The sequence below is a fragment of the Myotis lucifugus genome, unplaced genomic scaffold (assembly GCF_000147115.1).
Source record: "Myotis lucifugus unplaced genomic scaffold, Myoluc2.0 scaffold_5, whole genome shotgun sequence".
In the NCBI taxonomy this organism is placed as follows: domain Eukaryota; kingdom Metazoa; phylum Chordata; class Mammalia; order Chiroptera; family Vespertilionidae; genus Myotis; species Myotis lucifugus.
This window is the reverse complement of record NW_005871053.1, coordinates 12,236,245-12,256,389: the sequence shown is the minus strand read 5'-3', so window position 1 is coordinate 12,256,389 and position 20,145 is coordinate 12,236,245. Positions and strand designations below refer to the sequence as shown.

The 20,145-nt window shown below is 40.3% G+C and overlaps 2 protein-coding genes across 3 annotated transcripts in view; one reads left to right on the top strand and one right to left on the bottom strand.

Moving 5' to 3' along the window:
* ABCB11 (ATP binding cassette subfamily B member 11) overlaps window positions 1–20,145 on the bottom strand; it is an 83,047-nt gene that overhangs the window by 59,483 nt on the left and 3,419 nt on the right. The window contains exons 2-6 of one of the 2 annotated variants that reach the window (XM_023745221.1): window positions 17,876–17,978; window positions 16,317–16,338; window positions 13,286–13,337; window positions 12,239–12,477; window positions 1,171–1,258 (exon numbers count right to left, since the gene is read on the bottom strand). In XM_023745221.1, coding sequence (XP_023600989.1) covers window positions 1,171–1,258; window positions 12,239–12,477; window positions 13,286–13,337; window positions 16,317–16,338; window positions 17,876–17,951 — 477 coding nt within the window. In that variant the 5' untranslated portion in view covers window positions 17,952–17,978. Of the gene's footprint in view, window positions 1–1,170; window positions 1,259–12,238; window positions 12,478–13,285; window positions 13,338–16,316; window positions 16,339–17,875; window positions 17,979–20,145 lie in introns of those variants that run through there. The other variant, XM_023745216.1, reaches the window with a different exon arrangement.
* Window positions 12,479–20,145, top strand: part of DHRS9 (dehydrogenase/reductase 9) — a 48,633-nt gene continuing 40,966 nt past the window's right edge. Inside the window, exon 1 of the mRNA XM_023745222.1 lies at window positions 12,479–12,527. The gene's annotated coding sequence lies outside the window, so the exon portion shown is untranslated. The remainder of the gene's footprint in view (window positions 12,528–20,145) is intronic.

The following is a 20,145-nucleotide window of genomic DNA, read 5'->3' as shown; positions in this document are numbered from 1 at the left end:
GGGGATCTTTCCCTGAGGTTAGGGAGGGGATACAACCCCTTAATTAAGTGCCAGGCGGGTAATTAAGCTACATGGTCTTTACTCCCTGGAATGGAGATGAGAAACACCTTAACCCTTGTAATAGAAATTGACAGGATTGGAATCGGCTGGTATAAATACGGATGTAATAGGACAATAAACGTCAGATCCTCATCAGTTCCTGACCAGAACTCCGACCAGAACTTTGACTGGAGATCCTGGCTATAGGTCCTGACTAGGCTGCTGACCAACTGAAGGCTGTCTTCGTGTCATTCCTTCTTCGCCGACTCCATCCACACCTTTGGGGACCCCTGGACCTGCTGGGATTGGACCCCAGCAGGGGGGTATTATTTTTTTCTACAGGAGGTGGCAAAACATGAAATACTTTTTTCCTTAATAAGGGTTAAGTGACTCTAGGTCTTTCCATAGCTTAAATGTGCTCTACATTTAGTTTATAGAATTTGGGTTGAAATACAGTTGGGTGAGACTTTAGCATGAAAGAGAAACAGAGTAAAGTTTGCTTTCCTCCAACTCACCACATCTGGCTTTCTCCAGACCATTCACTCGCCCTCTACAAACTCACCTGCAGTGTCTATTTCTGAGTTTAGAAGAGAGTACGAAGTAGGGAGGGCAGGGAAGGACAGGACATTGAAATTAAAGGTCTATCTCTGTCTCTCTAGACAACTGCTTGTATCCTCTCCAACTGAGAGGAAGAATCTTTCTCATTCTCTCATGGCTCCTCTCCCCCCACCCCGCCACCCCCGACCCCCCCTTCCCCCGGAAAAACAAGCACACCACTGTAGTCCTCAGGGCTTCTGCATAACTTAAAAGTTAAGGAGTACACTTTTCATTTCATTGTAATGACTTTGAACCCAGATGTTGCTCAAGAAGTAAAATGGCCAAAGTGGCTCAGTGGTTGAGCATTGACCCAGGAACCAAAGGTCACTGGTTTGATTCCCCTGTCAGGGCGCATGCCCGGGTTGTGGACTCCCCAGTAGGGAGCGTGCAGGAGGTAACAGATCAATATTTCTTTCTCTCTCCCTCTCCCTTCCTCTCTCTCTAAGAAATAAATAAAAACATCTTTTTAAATGAAAAAAAAAAAAGAAAAAGCCCATGATGGTTAAAAAAGAAGTAAATATAGGTGCTACTAACTTGAATATATCCTGTGATAAGAACTGCAACAGCGGTTCCAGCATAGTAACTGGCAAATTTGATCATTTCACTTTCAATGTCCAGCAACCTTCAAAAGAGAGAGAAAATGTTAAGACTCACAAGAAGGATCAAGCTACCAAAGATTACATTTGTGGGTACAGAGAAATTTAAAATACACGTATTATACGTTTCTACTAAATATGGACAAGGCTTTTTATCTAAATAGAATTATGGACAATCCAAAAAAAAAATCCCTAAATAGATCTCAAGGTACCAATCACAGCTGAGATGCCTACCCCCTTCATTTTTGCAGGCCCAGATGCTAGGGTGTGAAATCATCAATCTGCAGTTGTTGGAAGCCCGGAGGTCCTCCATGGCAACCCAGTGCTCTGTCCACTGAGGCCCCTTTCACTGGGGTTCTATGTGCAGTGATAGAGCCATCACAGCCACAGGGAGATGTGTGCTGTAAATCAGGAGGCTTGCTGTTCCTCCTTCAGGAATCTAAGCCGCTTTGCAAGTCCTCCATCTCAGAGTGACACTGTGAGGAATGTGCAATGTCATCTTCCCACAGAGGCAGAAAAACACTGTATTAGCAGAGCCTTTCTGCTGACTACAGCTCAGGAAGCTTCACTCTCCAGGGCGCTTTCTAAGGTTGAAGCCAAAGAACTTATGGGGAACAGCAAGAAAGCTCCACAGCATTTTCCAGCACAGCTATCATGCTGTGGCATAGGGTTTGGGGCAGGGAGGGGAGGAAATCAGGAACTTTATAATTAGAAAACTAACATATTGGTTGATGACTGTCCTGATCCTCAGGGACAACTTAAATGATATGGAGTCCATTTCTTTAGAAAATCAGAAAACAGCATCTTCAGCATAGATGCTCTCACCCCACAAGCTTCCTGCTTTCTATCAGAACTTCCTTTTGTGACCAGGCTGGAAGTGTTCTCTCCTCTACTGACCTCAAACCAAGTATCAAAATATAATTCATTTAATTCAGAACAGACTGTTATCTATGACATATTCTATTGCCACCTTGCACTATTTTTCAATACCTTTATTGAATACATTTACATCGAATATATATATACATATATATATATATTAGAGGCCTGGTGCACGAAATTCATGTATGGGGGGGGGGTCCCCTCAGCCCAGCCTGCACCCTTTCCAATCCGGGACCCCTAGGGAGATGTCTGACTGCCGGTTTAGGCCCGATCCCCAGGTAGTCGGACATCCCTCTCACAATCCGGGACCGCTGGCTACTATCTGCTCACCAGCCTGCCTGCCTGATAACCCCTAACTGCCCTCCCTGCCAGCCTGATTACCCCTAATGCCTCTGCCTGCTGGCCTGATTGTCCATAACTTCCCCCCTGCCAACCTGGTCACCCCCAAATGCCCCCTCTGCTGGCCTGGTCATCCCTCACTTCCTCCTCTGCTGGCCTGGTCGACCCCAATTGCCCACACCTTTTGACCTGGTCACCCCACGTAGCCTGCTGTTCAGTTGTTTGGTCGTCCCTCACTAACCCTATTGCCGGCCTAGTCGCCCCACACAGCCTGCTGTTCGGTTGTTACTGTGACGGGGTCCTGGACAATTTGCATATTCCTCTATTATTAGTATATATATATTTGTTTTCCATGCTAGTACATTGCAAGCTACTTGAGGCCAAGGACTGGGTTTAAGCTGCTTGCTCACACTGCCTGAAGCCTGGTACAATATCTTCCACATAGTAGGTACTTAATAAATGTTTTTGGATTTTGCTTTGACTTTGAAAAAACTAGTGAAAGGGAAATAACTGCCTTGGCCAACCCCTCTGACAATCTCTAAACCAGCTAATAAGTCTGTGTTCACCCCATTCCAAGGTTTTCGTAATGATTTAAGGGAACCCTGAGAATGAACAAGACCTAGAAAATCATAAATGTATATATAAGTATCCACGGTCAGAGGCATTTACAAAAGCTAACGATAGAGTGTATAATGAGTAAAGCCTTCTAATGCATAAAGGAGTCCATACTCTGAATTCTTTGTTTGTGAAATGAAACTTGGGTGTCCACAAACAGAAACCTATGAGCATTTGTAAGAAAGCTTTACTTAGCCTTCCTATGGTGCATTCATTCTACGGACGCTTTAAGCAGAGGTGATTTAGTGCCTGTCATGAAAGACACAGCTGCCAGTTATAAACAAACCTACGAGGATTTACAGAACTGAGCACCTAGCCAGCCCCGGGATTTACTGGAGCGAAGGTCAGGAGAATTTCGTCATCGCTGAGTGGTGTGGATAAGGGCACGTGCAGTTTATGATTCTTTTCACTTCTGAGGCACCTCAGAGATAGATGACTAACTCGTTTCTGTGTTATTCTTGGGAAGAAAAAGTTATCAGTTTTAGAGATTACTTGAGAATATTTCTGGAACAACAGGACAAACCTCTCAGGAAAACTGACAGGAAGGAAAAGAGAGGCTGGCCTAGTTCCTTTGGCTGCACATCAAACTCTGCATCATGTGCCTGGTGGAAAGTTCTTTTGATTATAAAATCCTGGAAAGGATTCTATAAATTGTGCAGGTGATTCCGACCCCAGAATGGCACCTTTTTTTTAAACAGCAAAATTAACTTACATCTACTTAAATAAATTAAGATTCCCCTGACTCATTCGTTGAAGAGAGGAGAGGGGAGTGAGGACAATTAGAGGGAAAGGAAAGAGATATTTTACAAATTATTAATATATGAGGATTTTTACCTTGCTTTTTATAAAAAAATAAATGCATCATGAGAGTGAATCACTCAATTTACACCTCCCAGTTCCATATTTACTAGAGCCATAGGTTTTTCACTTAAAATACCTAGGAGGCCATTATGACAAGGTGCATTGCTTAGCGAGGAGTTTTTCTTTCAATGGTCCTCATGCCCTGTAGACATAGGAGCACTGGCACAGTAGAGTGGACATCCATGTCAGCTCTAAACTGAGCATCACGATGCAGCAGAAACGTGTTCATGTCCTAGCTTCAGGGTGTTGGAGGCTCTGTATTCCCTAACGCAAGGGATATGTTGCTAGAACACCCACACATGAGGGTAGCATACTGCCAAAATGGCTATGTCTTGCTTCCAGAGAACCCACAACCATTTTATTTCCACCCAGGAATCTACTTTTTGTTTATTTTTAATCAAACTTTTTATTTTGAGATAAGTATAGATGAGGATGCAATTGTGAGAAATATTGCAGAGAGATTATGTATGCCCTTTTCCCAGTTTCCCCCCCAGTGGTACATCTTGTGAAGCTATAGGACAGTCTCACAATCAGGATGTTGAAACTGAGTAATTAAGATCAGGGCAGTCTCATTGCCACAAGGATTTATCATGCTGCCCTTTTATATGCATCCATGCTTTTATGTGGCCACTCCTCCCTTAACCACTGGCTACCACTAATCTGCTCTCTGTTGTTATAGTTTCGTCATTGGAAGAATGTTCAATGGAATTACACAGAATGTAACCTTTTAGGATTGGGTTTTATTTCAATCAGCATAATTCTTTCAAGTTTCATCAACAGCCCATTCCTTTTTATTGTTAAGTAGTATTCCACGGTATAGATAAATTACAGCTAGTTTAACCCACTCACCTATTGAAGGATGTCTGGGTTGTTTCCACTTTTTGTCTATTACAAATAATGCTTCTATTTTTTTACATTTAAGTTCATTTCTCTGGGACAAATCCCCAAGAGTGGAATTGCTGAGTCATATAATAGTTGCATGCCTACCTTTTTAAAAATTGCCAAACTGTTTTCTAGAGCGGCTGCCCCATTTTACATTCCCACCAAGGTATGGGTGATCCAGTTCCTCCATATCCTCACCAGCAGCTGGTGTTAATCACTATTTTTTATTTTAGTCATTCTGACAGATAAATACTGATTTCACTTTGATTTTAATTTGCATTCCCTAACCACTAGTGTGAACATCTTTTCATGGGCTCATTTCCCATCTTTATATCCTTAGTGAAATGTCTGTTTGTGTCTTTCCTCCATATTCTGAATTTTTTTTAACTATTGAGTTTTGAGAGTTGTTTAGTTATAGACCTTTGTTAGATATACAATTTGCAAATACATTCTCCCGGTCTGTAGTTTGTCTTTTCATCCTCTTAACAAGGTCTTTGTAAAAATTTTTATTTATTAATTTTGAGAGAGACAGAGAAGCATCCATTTGTTGTTCTACCTATTTTTGCACTCATTGGTTGATTTTTCTATGTGCCCTGACCAGGGATTGAACCCAGAGCCTTGTCATACTGAACAGTGCTCTAACCAACTGAGCTACCTAGCCAGGGCAGTTAACATGGTCTTTTGTAAAGCAAAGTTTTTAATTTTGATGAAGTCCAATTTATCAAATTTTATCTTAATGGCTTATTTTTGGTGTCAAGCCTAAGCACTCTTTCTCTAGCCATAGAAAATGCTCTCCAATATATTTTTCTAAAATTTTACAGTTTATTTTTTACATTTACGGTCATAATCCATTTTGAGCTAATTTCTGAATATGTTTATGTTTGGGATGTCCAATTACTTCCCCACCATTTAATAAAAACTTTATCTTTCCTTCATTGAACTGCTTTTCCACCTTTGTCAACAAACAGTTGGCCATATTTGCGTGGGTTTGCATTCTCTATTCTGTTCCTCTGTCAATATCATACTGCCCTGATTATTATGGCTATGTGATATGACTTAAAATTGGGTATATTGTTTTCTCACACTTCATTCTTCTTTCTGAAAATTGTTTTAGATATTCTAGTTCTTTTGCCTTTTAATGTACATTTTAGAGTTATCTTGTTTATATCTATAAAAAATCTTATTTAGATTTTGATAGAAATTGTATTAAACATGTATATAAATTTGGGAAAATTGACATTGTTACTGTACTGAATCTTCCAATTGATTAACACAGTAAGTGTCTCCATTTATTTTGGTCTTCTTTGATTTCTTTTATCAGCATTTTGCAGTTCTCAGCATACAAATCCTGTACATGTTTTGCTAGGTTTACACAAGTAAAAGTTACATAAGTAAAAGTTTTTAAGTAGTTATAAGCATTATATTTTGAATTTTGGTACCCACATTTTTGTTGCTAGTATATAGAAATACTATTGAATTTTGTATTTTATCTGTATTCTAAGTCCTTGTTGAACTCATTTATTGGTTCTAGGAGATTTTTGTAGATTCTTTGGGATTGTCTGTGTTGAAAATCATGTCATCTTCCAACAAAGATATCTGTAATTCTTCCTTTACATCTTCAAATATTTAATTGTAGGAAAAAAAACCATAAAATTTTCTACCTTAACCGTTGTTGAATGTACAGTTTAGTAGTGTTAACTATTATATCAATATTTTTTCTACCTCTTTCCTTCCTTATTGCACAAGCTAGAACTATGTTAAATAATAGAAGTGAGAGCATATATTCTTGCCTTATTTCCAGTCTAAAGGGGAAGGTACACAATCTTTCAATATTAAGTATAATGTTAACTGTTGGATTTTTTGTAGATGCTATTTTTTAAAGGGAGGGTTTGCTTTTGTTCTTTTCATCACGAATAGATGTTGAAATTTTCAAATGCTTTTTCTCATCTATGGAGGTGATCATGTGGTTTTATTTATTAGCCTGTTAACATGGTAGATAACATTGATTGTTTTCTCAAATATTGAACCAGCTTTGTTTCTCTAGAATATAACCCATTTGCTTATGGTGTATAATTTTTTTGGTATATTGCTGAATTCTATTTGCTAATATTTTGTTAAGATTTGGCATCTATATTCATGAGAGTATAGTAATGTATAGTTTTCTTTTTTGTAATATTTTTGCCTGGTTTGGGTATCAGTATAATATCCTACATAATAAAAGGCTGATATGCAACTAGACCGAACGGCAGAACAACCAGAACAATCAAACAACCGAACAACCGGTCGCTATTATGTGTGTTGACCAACAGGGGGCATGCGCGGAATATGGCTGGAGTCAGCCGCAGTGGGATGGTGTGAGAGGGGGCACCAGACCAAGGCAGGGTACCGGTTGCTGTTATCAGGACGAGCCTCTGGTTGTTACTGAAAATTCTTTGCTCCCACACACACTGCGGTCCTGCCCGGCACTCGCACCTGCTGCCGGCACCAGCCCCACTTCCATCCACTGCTAGTGCTGGAGCCACTGCTCACACCCACTGCTGGTGTCCAGCAACGGCCCTGATCGCTCAGCACCATCAGCTGTTGTGAGTGGCAGCTGGCAGCCCTGTTCGCCCCTGATGGCTTCTCCATCTCCCCTGCTCCTGAGGGGTGATTGGGGCAGTAGCTGGCACTCACACTCGCTGCTGGCACTGGCCCCAATCGCTCCTCACCTTCAGAGGGTGCAAGCAGGGCCAGTGTCAGTGCATGAGAGCAGCAGCGGCGGAGTAAGGCTGCTGGCAGACAGGGGGCTGGGGGCCATGGCGGGAGTGGCTGGGTGGGTACGCAGAGGATGGGCCAAGACCCACCTCTGTGCCTACTGCAGCCTCGTGGCCCACAGTTCCTTTCAAGGTGCACGAATTTGTGCACTGGGCCCCTAGTTAGCTTCATAAAATGAATTGGAATATGTTCCTTCCTTTTATCTGGAAAATAATGTATAAAATTGTGTTATTATTATTTAAGCATAGATAGAATTTTACAGTGAAAACGTATTGACCTGGAGGATCCCTTTTTGGAGTTTTTACATTATAAATTCAATTTCCTTAATAGTTAGAACTATTCAAATTATTTATACCATATTGGATGAACTGTGGTAATTTGTATTTTCAATCAATGGGTTCATTTCTCCAAGTTGTCAAATTTAGGTGTGTAGACTTGTTTATAGTAGTTCCTTATTATCCTTTAGAACAGTGGTTCTCAATCTTCCTAATGCTGCGACCCTTTAATACAGTTCCTCATGTTGTGGTGACCCCCAATCATAAAATTATTTTCATTGCTACTTCATAACTGTAATTTTGCTACTGTTATGAATCATAATGTAAATGTCTGATAGGCAGGATGTATTTAGGCGACCCCTGTGAAAGGGTCGTTAGACCCCCAAAGGGGTCGCGACCCACAGGTTGAGAACCGCTGCTTTAGAAGATGTTAGCAAGATCTGTAGCGATCTCATCTTTTATTCTTAATATTGGTAACTGTGTCTTCTCCCCCCCCCTTTTTTTTTTGTCAGCCCTGCTAAAGGTTTGCTGATTTCAAAGGAACAGCTCTTTGTTTTATTGATTTCCTGTATTATTTTTCTGTTTGTTTTTTTAAAATCTTTGTTACTAGAGGCCCGGTGCATGAAATTTGTGCATGGGAGGGTGTCCCTCAGCCTGGCCTGCACCCTCTCCAATCTGGGACCCCTCGGGGGACATCCCTCTCACAATTCGGGACTGCTGGCTCCTAACCACTCGACTGCCTGCCTGCCTGATCACCCCTAACCACTCCCCTGCTGGCCTGATGGCCCCCAACTGCCCTCCCCTGCCAGCCTGGTCGTCCCCAGCTGCCCTCCCCTGCAGGCCTGGTTGCACCCAACTGCCCTCCCCTCCAGGTCCGGTAACACCCAACTGCCCTCCCCTCAAGGCCCGGTAACTCCCAACTGCCCTCCCCTGCTGGCTTGGTTGCCCCAACTGCCCTCCCCTGCTGGCCTGTTCGCCCCAACTGCCTTCCCCTGCTGGCTTGGTTGCCCCCAACTGCCCTCCCCTGCTGGCCTGTTCGCCCCAACTGCCCTCCCTGCTGGCCATCTTGTGGTGACCATCTTGTGACGACATCGTGCGACGCCACCTAGGCTTTTATTATATAGGATATTATCTCATCTGCTGGCTGTTTATCTTCACAAAGATAAACAAAATTAATAAACCTTCAGCTAGACTGACCAAGAAAAAAATAGAGATGATTCAAATAGTTAAAGAAATGAAAGAGAGACATTACTACTGGTCTTCCAGCAATAAAAAGAATTATAAGCAAATACTTTGAACAACTGTATGCCAACAAGTTACATAATTTAGATGAAAGGCAAAAAAAAATCCTTAGAAAACACTAATTTGTACATGTTAAACAGGTGAATTATATGGTATCTGAATTGTATCTCAATAAAGCTGTTTTTAAGTGTGTGGTCTTAAAGTGTCTAAATTCAAAAGAGTGCTTAAATGCATAAGCTACATGTACATTGCTAAGAAAATAGACTGAGATCCAAGAGAAAATAGAGACTCAGATTTCTATATTAATGCATCCATATGTGGGGCAATTGAGGATAGTAACTTCCCAATGGCTTTGGTCATCAGCCTCCAAGAAGCCCCTAATGATTCTTGTCTTCTGGTATTCACGCTGTTTTGTGGTGCCCTCTCAAATAGTACTAGGGTTGGTCTGTGTGACCAACAGAATATGGCAGAAATGACGGCATGTCACTTTCATGATTTCATTAGCTTTTCAGAATTTATTTGCTCAGAATAATCAAACAGTAAGGTGAAAGACTGAAAGAAGATAAAAGAAGGGAAGTCCAAATATCAAAATGCAGTTTACTTCTATCCAATTAAAGTGTAAAAACCAGTAAGTTAATCAAGAGGCCTAATGTTCTGTAATGTTTTTCAGCATTTTTCACTAAGAGCCATTTGAAAGGCTTTAGCCTATAAATTACATCCAATAAATTACAATTGGTATGTGGAAACCAATATAATGAAAGAGAAGAACTAGCTCCTACTATTAAACATGCATGCTTATGTTGATAAAATCATTGAGTCGCCTTGTATAGTCCAAGACTGATAGACCTATTATAATAGGTGGAGAAATTGGACTTTTAATGATACACTTTTTCAAGAAAGCAAGTTGCAAGGAGTTGGGTAATTTGGGAGGCATATTAACTTCTTAGAGGGAGGAAAATGTCCTCTCCCTTCTCCTCTGTCCCACCCAACTCCATTTTCTCAGTGATCTTACTACATGAAAGCTAAACAAACATAGTAATTCAGAGGTGTAACAGTATTAATGTCAATGACCATAATAATTCACAATTAAAGTATTTAACTCATCAAAGGAGTTCCTAGTAAAGAAATGGCCCAAGAAAGGTGTGGTCTGCACAATCTGAGTTATCACATGAATTTTTTTTACAGGTTTGGTATCATGTGGACTCACCTAAAGCCAGTGAGCTTCTGAAAACCACTATTTGCTTTTCACTATTTGCTCACCTTGAAGTACATGACCCAGTAATAGTGAATAAAGCCCGAGTAATGGATAGCCACAGTGAATTCCTTTCTAATGGATGTTGGTGATGCAGAATAAAGGTAGATTCATTCTTTAATTCATCTAATAAATATTTATGAGCACTTGGTGTCATGGATATATCTCTAATTTTGATTTTTTTTTTGTAAATCCTCACCCAAGGATATTTTTCCATTGAGTTTTAGAGAGAGTAGAAGGGGGAGAGACACAGAAAGAAACATCAATGTGAGAGAGACACACCAATTGGTTGCCTCTCACACCGTCCTGACAGGGGTCAGGGATCAAGCCTGCAACCAAGGTATGTACCCTTGATGGAATTGAACCAGGGACCCTTCAGTTCAAGGTCCAACACTATCCACTGAGCCAAATCAGCCAGGGCAATTTTGGCCCTTCTAATAGTTATTTCCAAATTTTAAAACATTATAAGATATACTTTTAGGAATTTTCTCTTGAAAAAATTTATCTTCGTGATTGTTATTAAGGACTTGGGTCTATTTACATTATAAAGAAGTCTTAATTTTTTTTTTCAAAAGGGGGAGTAATTAACTTTACATTTTGTAGTCATTTCATTCTGTAAAAAGCAGTTCATCTCTGTCCTCCAATGTAAATGAAAGACTTAAAAGATAGTCACTGGAAATAGGCACTCTTTCATACAAACTGTTGTGAGTCTTACTTCTAAATTTAGGGAAAAAAACATAACATATATATATTAGAAAATTTATTTCTAATGAGTAGGTTTAGTATTTTTCAAAGGGTACTTCTGCATACTGTATGTTATCCTATACTTTTCTATCAAGCACTAACTGGTTTTCAACTACGTATTTATTTGAATGGTCATTGATTTAATGATGGTTTCAGAGATAAGAACCATGACTCTTAAAATAACCACTGTATACTTGATGCTTACACAAGTTTCTGGTACATAGTTGGTGTTCAAAAATTTTTGGTTAAATAGGTGAATGAATAAAATGCTCTAAGAGTAGATAATGTCATGGAAAGAGTGATTTAGAAGGGTTTTTCATAATCTGGGATCAAGCCTGTTAAAAGCTTTTTAAATGAAGGTAAAACATATAAATTCACTTAGGAAAGCCATTCCAAGTGTCTTTCTAGCCAGGTTGTGCCCTGCCTTTGGTTCTTAAACCTAAGCATGTGGGTTCATATGTGCAACGACCTTGTCCTATCCCTGAGGCAGCATGAGGCAGGCTGCAAAGTCCAAAACAGTGAGTCAACCTGTGTACTCTAACTCCACTGATTACCAGGCAGCTATTGGGATTATCACAAAGAAAACAGTAGTAGCACAGCCAGCTCTGGCTAATCCTGCATGGCTTTTTTCTGTTCATGACACCATACCACTCTTCCATAGAAATTCAACTACTAACTGAGACCAGCGGCCCCTACTCCAAGGCCTTTGGCATAGTAATAAAATTCCCATTATACGGGAAAGGCTGGGGATCTAGTGGATCATTAGCCATGGCCACAGAAGCTAAGGAATGGACGAGAGCTAGGAAAAAAGGAAAGGAAGTCTTGTATATAAGACATGACATAGGACTAAAGTAAAATCCATGGGTCATTTTCTTTTGGTATTAAGTATTGGTAGCCCCATCCTTAAACCTATACACTAAAAGTGGTTAAATTTGGATGATGCATTTAATGGGCAATTTCCAAATATGTTTTTTGTTAGGATATCAAAACCTGGTAAGATAGGAGAACCTCAGGGCAGAGTAATTTGTAGAAATGTGGGTAAATTTATGTTTCTGTGTACTCTATATTAGATACCATTCCAGCTCAGTCAATATGTTCCCTTTACACATTTTGAATTACAGTTTAAGATGTGAACAAAAAAGTAAAAAATAGCAGCCTACCCACAAGGCATTCCATTTGTCACGTTCTGGTTGAGGGAGCTGTTGGTCCACACGATGGTGTTGTTTACACATGCTTTTCCAGGGATCTGGAGTTCTTGTAATTCAGTTTCGTACTCAATAAAAACATCTGTCATGGTGCCAAAAATGAGTAGCACGCCTGGATGGGCTAGTCCATGGAGAAATGCACATAAACCTCCCACAAACATCAGCCAAATGTCAGTCGTTGAAGAAAATCGAAACTTGAAAAACAAAGGATTCAGAGATCATCTATGGGTGAAAAGCAGGAGAGGTAGGAGGACTATTTAATTTTAGTTACTAGATTCTGATAAATAGTATTCAACACCAAATTTTGTGGGATCATCATACTGAACAACAGAGTTCTCACTAATTATATAAAAATGAATGGTATAGGAGTTATCTAAAACATAAGACTCTTACATTGTCAGTCCATGTTATTTCTTTCCTGATCTCTGAATTCACTTTCTTTATCTCAAGAGCTGACTTTATTAGTCTTATTACCAATTGAAAGAAGCCAACTTAGCTATTTCTCCACAACTTATGAGGGAAACAGTCACTGGCACTTATACCATTGCCATGTATATATACTATGTAGGACATTCAGCAATAACATACATTGGCTCCTAGAACTGATAATGGCAACGAAGAGTACCTATTTGTGCCTAGAAGTGCCTCCACCATGAACAATTTGGAGAAAATACTTATACTATTTCTAAAGTCTTGTCATATGAATAAATATGCACAATATGATTTCTGTGATGATTTTTCTTACTAAAATGATAATTATAAACTTAGTGATTATTTTCCAGGACACTTTTCTGATCTACTGAGTAAGATTCGTGTGTTTAATCAGCAATACATTTCTAATTGCTAGTCAGCATGTTATCACCTAGACAACGTTTATGACTGAAAAAGTAATCACTGTAGTTAAAAAACCTGCCAATATGACTAAAGATTTAACACTTCCTCCATGATCTGAAAGATTCATAGTTACAAAGCCTATGTCATAAGTCAGCACAGTCTTATTACCAATTGAAAGAAGCCAACTGGACTGCTGTCACCTTTCTTCTCATTTTGTAACCTGAAGAGAGAAAATAGGGATTTACAGACCATCCTTCCCAAACAATGAGAAATTCTCCCTAGGTGGTGATTCAATGAGTCATTTTTTAGCAAGAAAAAAAGCTCCCTCTGGTTGAGAAATTCTTGCCAAACCTGGTATCTTAAAAACAAGCTTTTATTCTTCAGATTTACCTCTTATAGAGATTTCAGTATAGCTATATCTCATGTTCAGGAGAGATTCATTGATGTTTTCCGGAAGGCACTGAGAGAAAATAAAAAGTATTCCATACTCTCATTTATACTAATAAATAACTATTAGAGTTCAGCCTTAACCCTTGATCTATTTCTTTTTTTAAACATTTATTTATGTATTTATTTATTTTTATTGTTGACAGTATTACAGATGTTCCCCATCACCCCGCCCCCTCTTTTTTGCCCCACTCCACACAAGCTCCATCCCACCCCAGGCCTTCCCCACAATATTGTCTGTGTCCATGGGTTATGCATATATGAATATATCTTCTTTGGTTAATTTTTTCCCATCCCCTCCAACCCTCTCCCCACTGAAATCTGTTATTCTGTTCCACTGGACCTATTTTGTTTGTCAGTTTATTTTGTTCATTAGGTTCCACATATAAGTGAGATAATGTGATATGGACCTATTTCCTTGTGGTTGGATTACCTGATTTAAAACTTCCTTCTAGCACTTAAAACATTTTACAACTACATTAAATAGTGTTGGTGTGATGAAAAGTTTCCCTTAAACTCCCATATTTCCCATTAAATTATATTTCCTTAGTATTTCTTATTCATTTTATTTCTCAGAAAGTTCTACTTAACCCATCTTTGACCTTCTCACTCCAAGGAACTCTGCTTCAGCTGAGTCATTCATTCATGGATACACCCTGGACCTTGCCTTCACCAGGAACTACTCTACTCCATCGCATACTGGGACAGCCCAGGCATCTTGTTTCCTCACTTCCTTCTCCCTTCCACAACTATTTGTCATCTCACGTGAGACATGCAGTCCCTTAAACCCTCCATTTACTTATAATTAACTGCTAAACCTCATACAGATTTTGCTTCCTTCCCCATGCATTCCCAGGTCCCACTGCCTGCCAGTTGAACCACACTCTCAACATCAGCCTCAATCATTTCCCCCAAAACCTTCCTTGGAAACTTCATCCCTGCATCCATCCAGCATTTTTGCCATCTTCTCCTGAAGCCAGGCTGCTGGGCTGGCTGGAGACAAGATCTCCACCATGTGAACTGATGCCAACATTTCATGCCATGCCTCGCATTTGGTTACCCTGAGTTTCCCTTCCAGCTCAGAGTAGAATCCCAAGTCCTTGGTGAAACATTCAAGGCCCTCCATGGTCTGGCCAACTGGTTCTCTGACCTTGTCTCCTCTAACTGCGTGCCAGGTCTTGTCACCTGAGCCCTCTGGCCTCTTTACTGACCTTTGTCCATGCCAAGTTTGTTTCCTCCTCTGGGCATTTGCACTTGCAATTTTCTCCCCCCAGAATGCAGTTTTATCTACGTGGTCAATTCTCTCTCCTCCTTTAGACCTTCCTCATAAGTCACCTTCTCTCTCAATGGGGCCTTTTCTGGACAAAGTTGGTAAAATTTCAACTTTCCCCCACATCATTTCATAACTCCATTCCATGTTTACTTTTTCCTTTGTAGAAAGAAACTGATAGATTATCACTAGCTACCATGCTACATATTTTACTTACTTACGGTGTTTATGATATCTCCCTCACTAAGATGTAAGTTGAAAGCTCCTCAAGGGCAGAATTTTTTCCCCAATTTGTTCTTTTCTGTACCTCAGCACTAATTTTAATGCCTGACATCTAGTAGGCACTCAATATTTGTGAAATGAATGAATGAGAATGGTCTCCAACCTTAGCTCATGTACTTTATCCCTCTAGAGATTGTTCCTGTTCCCCCCAGCAGCTTTATCAAACTTTCACTCTTATATTCTCATTCTACATTATTACATCTCCTCTAAAAACCAAAGAAGAAAAAGAGGGAAAGAAAGAGAAAAAAACTTACAGACACCGACAATAGAGTGGTGATTGCAGAGGGATGAAGGGAGGAGAAGGAGGGCATAGGGGGGCATAAATGGTGATGGACAAAACTTTACTTGGGGTGGTGAACACATAGTATGGTATATACTAATAGATGTGTATGGAATTGTGCACCTGAAACCTGTATAATTTTGTTAACCAGGTCATCCCACTAAATTCAATTTTAAAAAGAGTAAACTGAAAAAAATGTATAAATAAAAATAGAAAACAAAGAATTCATTCAAACTTCCTGGTCATTCTCTCATTGCTTTTCAGCTACATTCACACCCATTTTCATCTCTTTCCCACCCAGTGTGATTCTTCTAGGCCCAGGCTAGTCCTACCACTCCTAGTCCAAGTAATGTTACCACACCCAACACCTCCCTCTGCCATGAATTACTTACTTAAAATTTCTTAAATACCTTCAACCTCTCCCTTCCTACCACTTCTATTTCAGAAACTTGCCTGGCACCTCCCAAATGTCTTCTAAATTAGACTCCATCTAATTTTACCATCATGCCAATGTATAATTAACTAAAATTTATTTTATATGAGAATTTAAACTCAAACTAAAGAGGAATATGTAACAATTAAGTTTTAAGTATCTGCTATTTGCTGTGGAAGAATTTGGGCCTGGGAACCTCCCCTGTACTCACAAAATCATACTTGTACACCTTTCCTACTGTTTAGGTTGGAAATTCTGTGCTTTTCCTGAATACACAGGGGAGATTTAGACCTAGTCTAGAAGGGATATTCCAAAAGGTTTTTGAAATAAAATTATAATAATGTTTTAAAAAGAAAAATAATGGATTATTTATACCATTTTATAGGAAGTGCAATGTACTTAAAAATATTTCCTCTGCTTTGTGCCTATCATAAGAATATTGTGAAGTTATTCTAGAAAAAAATGCATTGTTGAAATAGTCACTTACCGTGAATTCTTCTCATTGTTATCTGTCAGAATAAAAACAATGCACAAGGCAGTTAATAATGACTAAATGCAACATAATCATTTACAATTTTACTCTAGAAAAACACCATTCCTATAAATTATTTTTTACTCATGTAACATAGCAAAATGATTATTTGCTTTTTCTCCTTTTTTATTCTCTCTCTCTCTCTCTCTCTCTCTCTCTCTCTCTCTATATATATATATATATATATATATATATATATATATAGAAGATGTTCTTTCAGGATTAGGACTGCAGGCTTGATTACATCTCTGCATGACTTTTCTTCAGGATATGAAATATTTGTATCTTCTGAATATCAACTAGAGACCAACATTTCTAAACTAGATGAAGAAAATAGGATTTTTTGAACTACCAAATAAAAAGATATTTATTTATTATTTGGTTCTTTAGAAACATCAGAATTTACCCACTTAGAATTTACACCACAAATGCCAGTAGAAGCCGTGGGATTGAGCTGCACATTACTTTCCCAGCACAGGGCTGCACATTACTTTCCCAGCACAGGTCAGAGCAGATGGAGAGTAGGAAGCAAAAGGGTCTGAGTAGGGAAATCATAGGTCAACCATTACCATGGAGCAGCACATCCTGATCCTCCTGGCATGTTAATTTAATTTAATTTAATTTAATTTAATTTAATTTAATTTAATTTAATTTAATCAAGAGTTAACTGGCATTATAGTATAGATAGAGATTAATATCTTAGGTTTGGGAATTAGACAGAACTGGGTTAGGATTATGGCTCCATTATGAGTCATGTGATCTTTGCCAAGTTTTAAAAAGTGTATTCAAGTCTTAGTTTCTTGTCCTATAAAGTCATAAGATTGGTTTAAAACAATAAGACTTGCCCGACCGGCGTGGCTCAGTGGTTGAGCATGCACCTATGAACCAGGAGGTCATGGTTCGATTTCTGGTCAGGGCATATGCCCAAGTTGTGGACTCAATCCCCAGGAGGGGGCATGCAGGAGGCAGCTGATCAATGATTCTCATCATTGATGTTTCTGTCTCTCTCCCTCTCCCTTCCTCTCTCTGAAATCAATAAAAACACATTTCTTAAAAAATGATAAAACAGTAAAACTTGCTTAGAATCATCTGTGCTCACTACATGCTAGGTATTAGCCCTTTCCCATTCTGCCAGCACAGTCTTGGTGCAGTTCCTCTTGGGAAGCAGTGCTGTTTTATTCACTGAATAATTACTGCTATAATTAATTATAACAATACATGAATCGAGGTAATAATCATAGCCAATGCTGGAACAACCCTACTCTGCCTAGGAAACAGATATTAATAGATACTTCCTTCACCCATACTTTATGCATCTTTACCTTAACACTTTCAGACATTCCATTACATGGATTCTAGGGAGAACCACCCATTCATATGTGGGAAACATGTTCAGTGATAGTTCTAAATATTGTTGATGATTTGTCTCTGCCCCTTGAAACCTCACTAGTTTGCTCCTCTTTTGTTCTAAACTGTCACTGTACAACAGGCCGTGAGAGAAAAGGGCCACTTACATGATCCATCTGACTCAAAACCATGATTCTCCTCTCCAAATTTCTTCACACTGCGAAGAATTACTGAGTCAGACATGGTAATTGCAATCTGCAGCCAGTAACCCTATAAAACAAAATAGAAGCATGATCTCTTTTTTAACCAAAGTACCAAATGTGCCTTCAGCAATTCTGTACATTAGGTTTCACATTAGGTTTGCTTACATTTTCCTTCCTTCTGAATGCAATGATTTTTGTGATCTCTATTTTCTATTAAAAAGTAATATTCTCAGACAAAAATTTATGCACAGAATGGATTTCTATCCCCATAGCATCACCATGCCCTTCAGCCAAAACCACCAGGAATACACCTGTAGTAGAAGAATCTGGATTTATTACTTGTTGCAGTGAGAAAGGACAGATTGTGGGGGACCATGGGTGTCTCAGTAAGAGGGTTGTTAGGAATAACCAATTATAGGGCGTGAGCTTTAGTTAGATGATTTGGGAGAGAGTCCAATGAAGTGGGGGTTTGCTCCAGATTGGAAGCTGTCAGAAAGCCAGAGTAATTTTATGGTTGGTTAAAGAAATGGCAGTCATTCATTTAGCAAGAGAGAGGGATGTTTGGTATTTTGTGGGTTTCATAGTGATCTTATTTTGTCCTGTTCTTAGACAAAATTATGAAATGGGAGTGCTTTTTCTCATTTTATCTTCAGACAAATGACCTTGCCTGAGGTTGATGGGATGGTTAATTTTATGTGTCAATTTAAGTGGACTAAGCGATACCTAATAGCTAATAAAACATTATTTCTGGGTGTGTCTGTGAGGGTGTTTCCAGAAGAGATTATCATTTGAATCAGTAGAAAATCTCCCTCACCAATGTAGATGGGCATCATTCATTCAATCCTTTGAGGGCTTGAACAGAACAAAAAAGAAGAGAAACTGAGGGTATAGAAACTGAATAGACATTTTTCCAAACCTACTTTTGACTTTATATATATACTAGAGGCCCGGTGCATGGATTCAAGCACCGTTAGAGTCCCTCAGCCTGGCCTCTGGAAATTGGGCTGAAACTGGCTCTCTGACATCCTCCAAGGGGTCCCAGATTGCGAGAGGGTGGTTCTCAGTTGATGCACCCCAGAATCAGGCTCCTTCCTCTCTGGTTCCAGGTACATCACCCGAGAATGGCAGGCCAGCTACGGAATATCTGGGGCTATTCTTTCCTTTCCTTGTTTTCTTTTTCAGCATTCAGTGCATCACTCTGAACTTTGAAAGTCCACTGTTCCCGTTTGATATACCAAGGAGCCATCCTTCAAAAGATGTATACTCTCCATTGCAACAAGGCATGCATTGCATAACATTTGACTGTTGCTCAATAGAAATGGAGGCTAGATGCCTTATCTCTGGCCAGTTTAGAAATGGCAATGATGACTTTTGAAAGCCATTGTGCTGAAAATGTTAATTGCTTGCATGCACCCACAAAGACAGTGGCAATTTTTGTGACACCAAGTTTGGGAAAATGCAATGAGATAACAAAATTACTAGAAAGAATAAACAAGGCCTTGCTTGTGATATTTTCCAGAAAAGGCAATGTTTCCAGAATTAGATGTTACATGAATTGCTTCATCTATATATATAAAAAGCCAGCAACCGGAACGCCGGAACGACCGGAACAACCGGTCACTATGACACCCACTGCAGCCAGTGAACCGGCCTGATTGGGGGGTAGGGCTGGTGGCCAACCTCCTGCGGCTCCTCCCCCAAGCTGGCCTCACCCCTGATCGGCCTCTCCCACCCCAATCGAGGGTGAGGAGGCCAGCCACACCCCCACTGCCCTTCCCCCTGGCTGGCCCCGGCCCCGATGGCCCCCCACCACCCTGATTGGTCTGAAGCCCCTCCCCCTGGCTGGCCCACCCCTGATTTTCCCCCCTACCCCAATAGGGGGGCAGGGCCAGCCAGCCAACCTCCTGCAGTCCCTCCCCCCACCTGGTCCTACCCCAGATCAGCCCCCCCTACTCCACCGCCACACAACCCCTCCCCACAGCCGCCCTACCCCCAATCATCGCCCCCCCCAAATCGGGGGCAGGGCCACTGGCCAATCACCCGTGGCCCCTTCCCCCAAGCTGGCCCGTCCCAGATCAGGCCCCAATTGGGGAGGGCCAACTGGCCAACCTCCCGCTGTCTCCTCCTCCGGACAGGCCCGGCTCCGATCCACCTCATGACTCAGGCAGAGGGGGGCACATGGGGGCTTGGGGGCCCAGGTGCTGCCCAGGGCCCAGAGGTCAGCTGAGACCTGC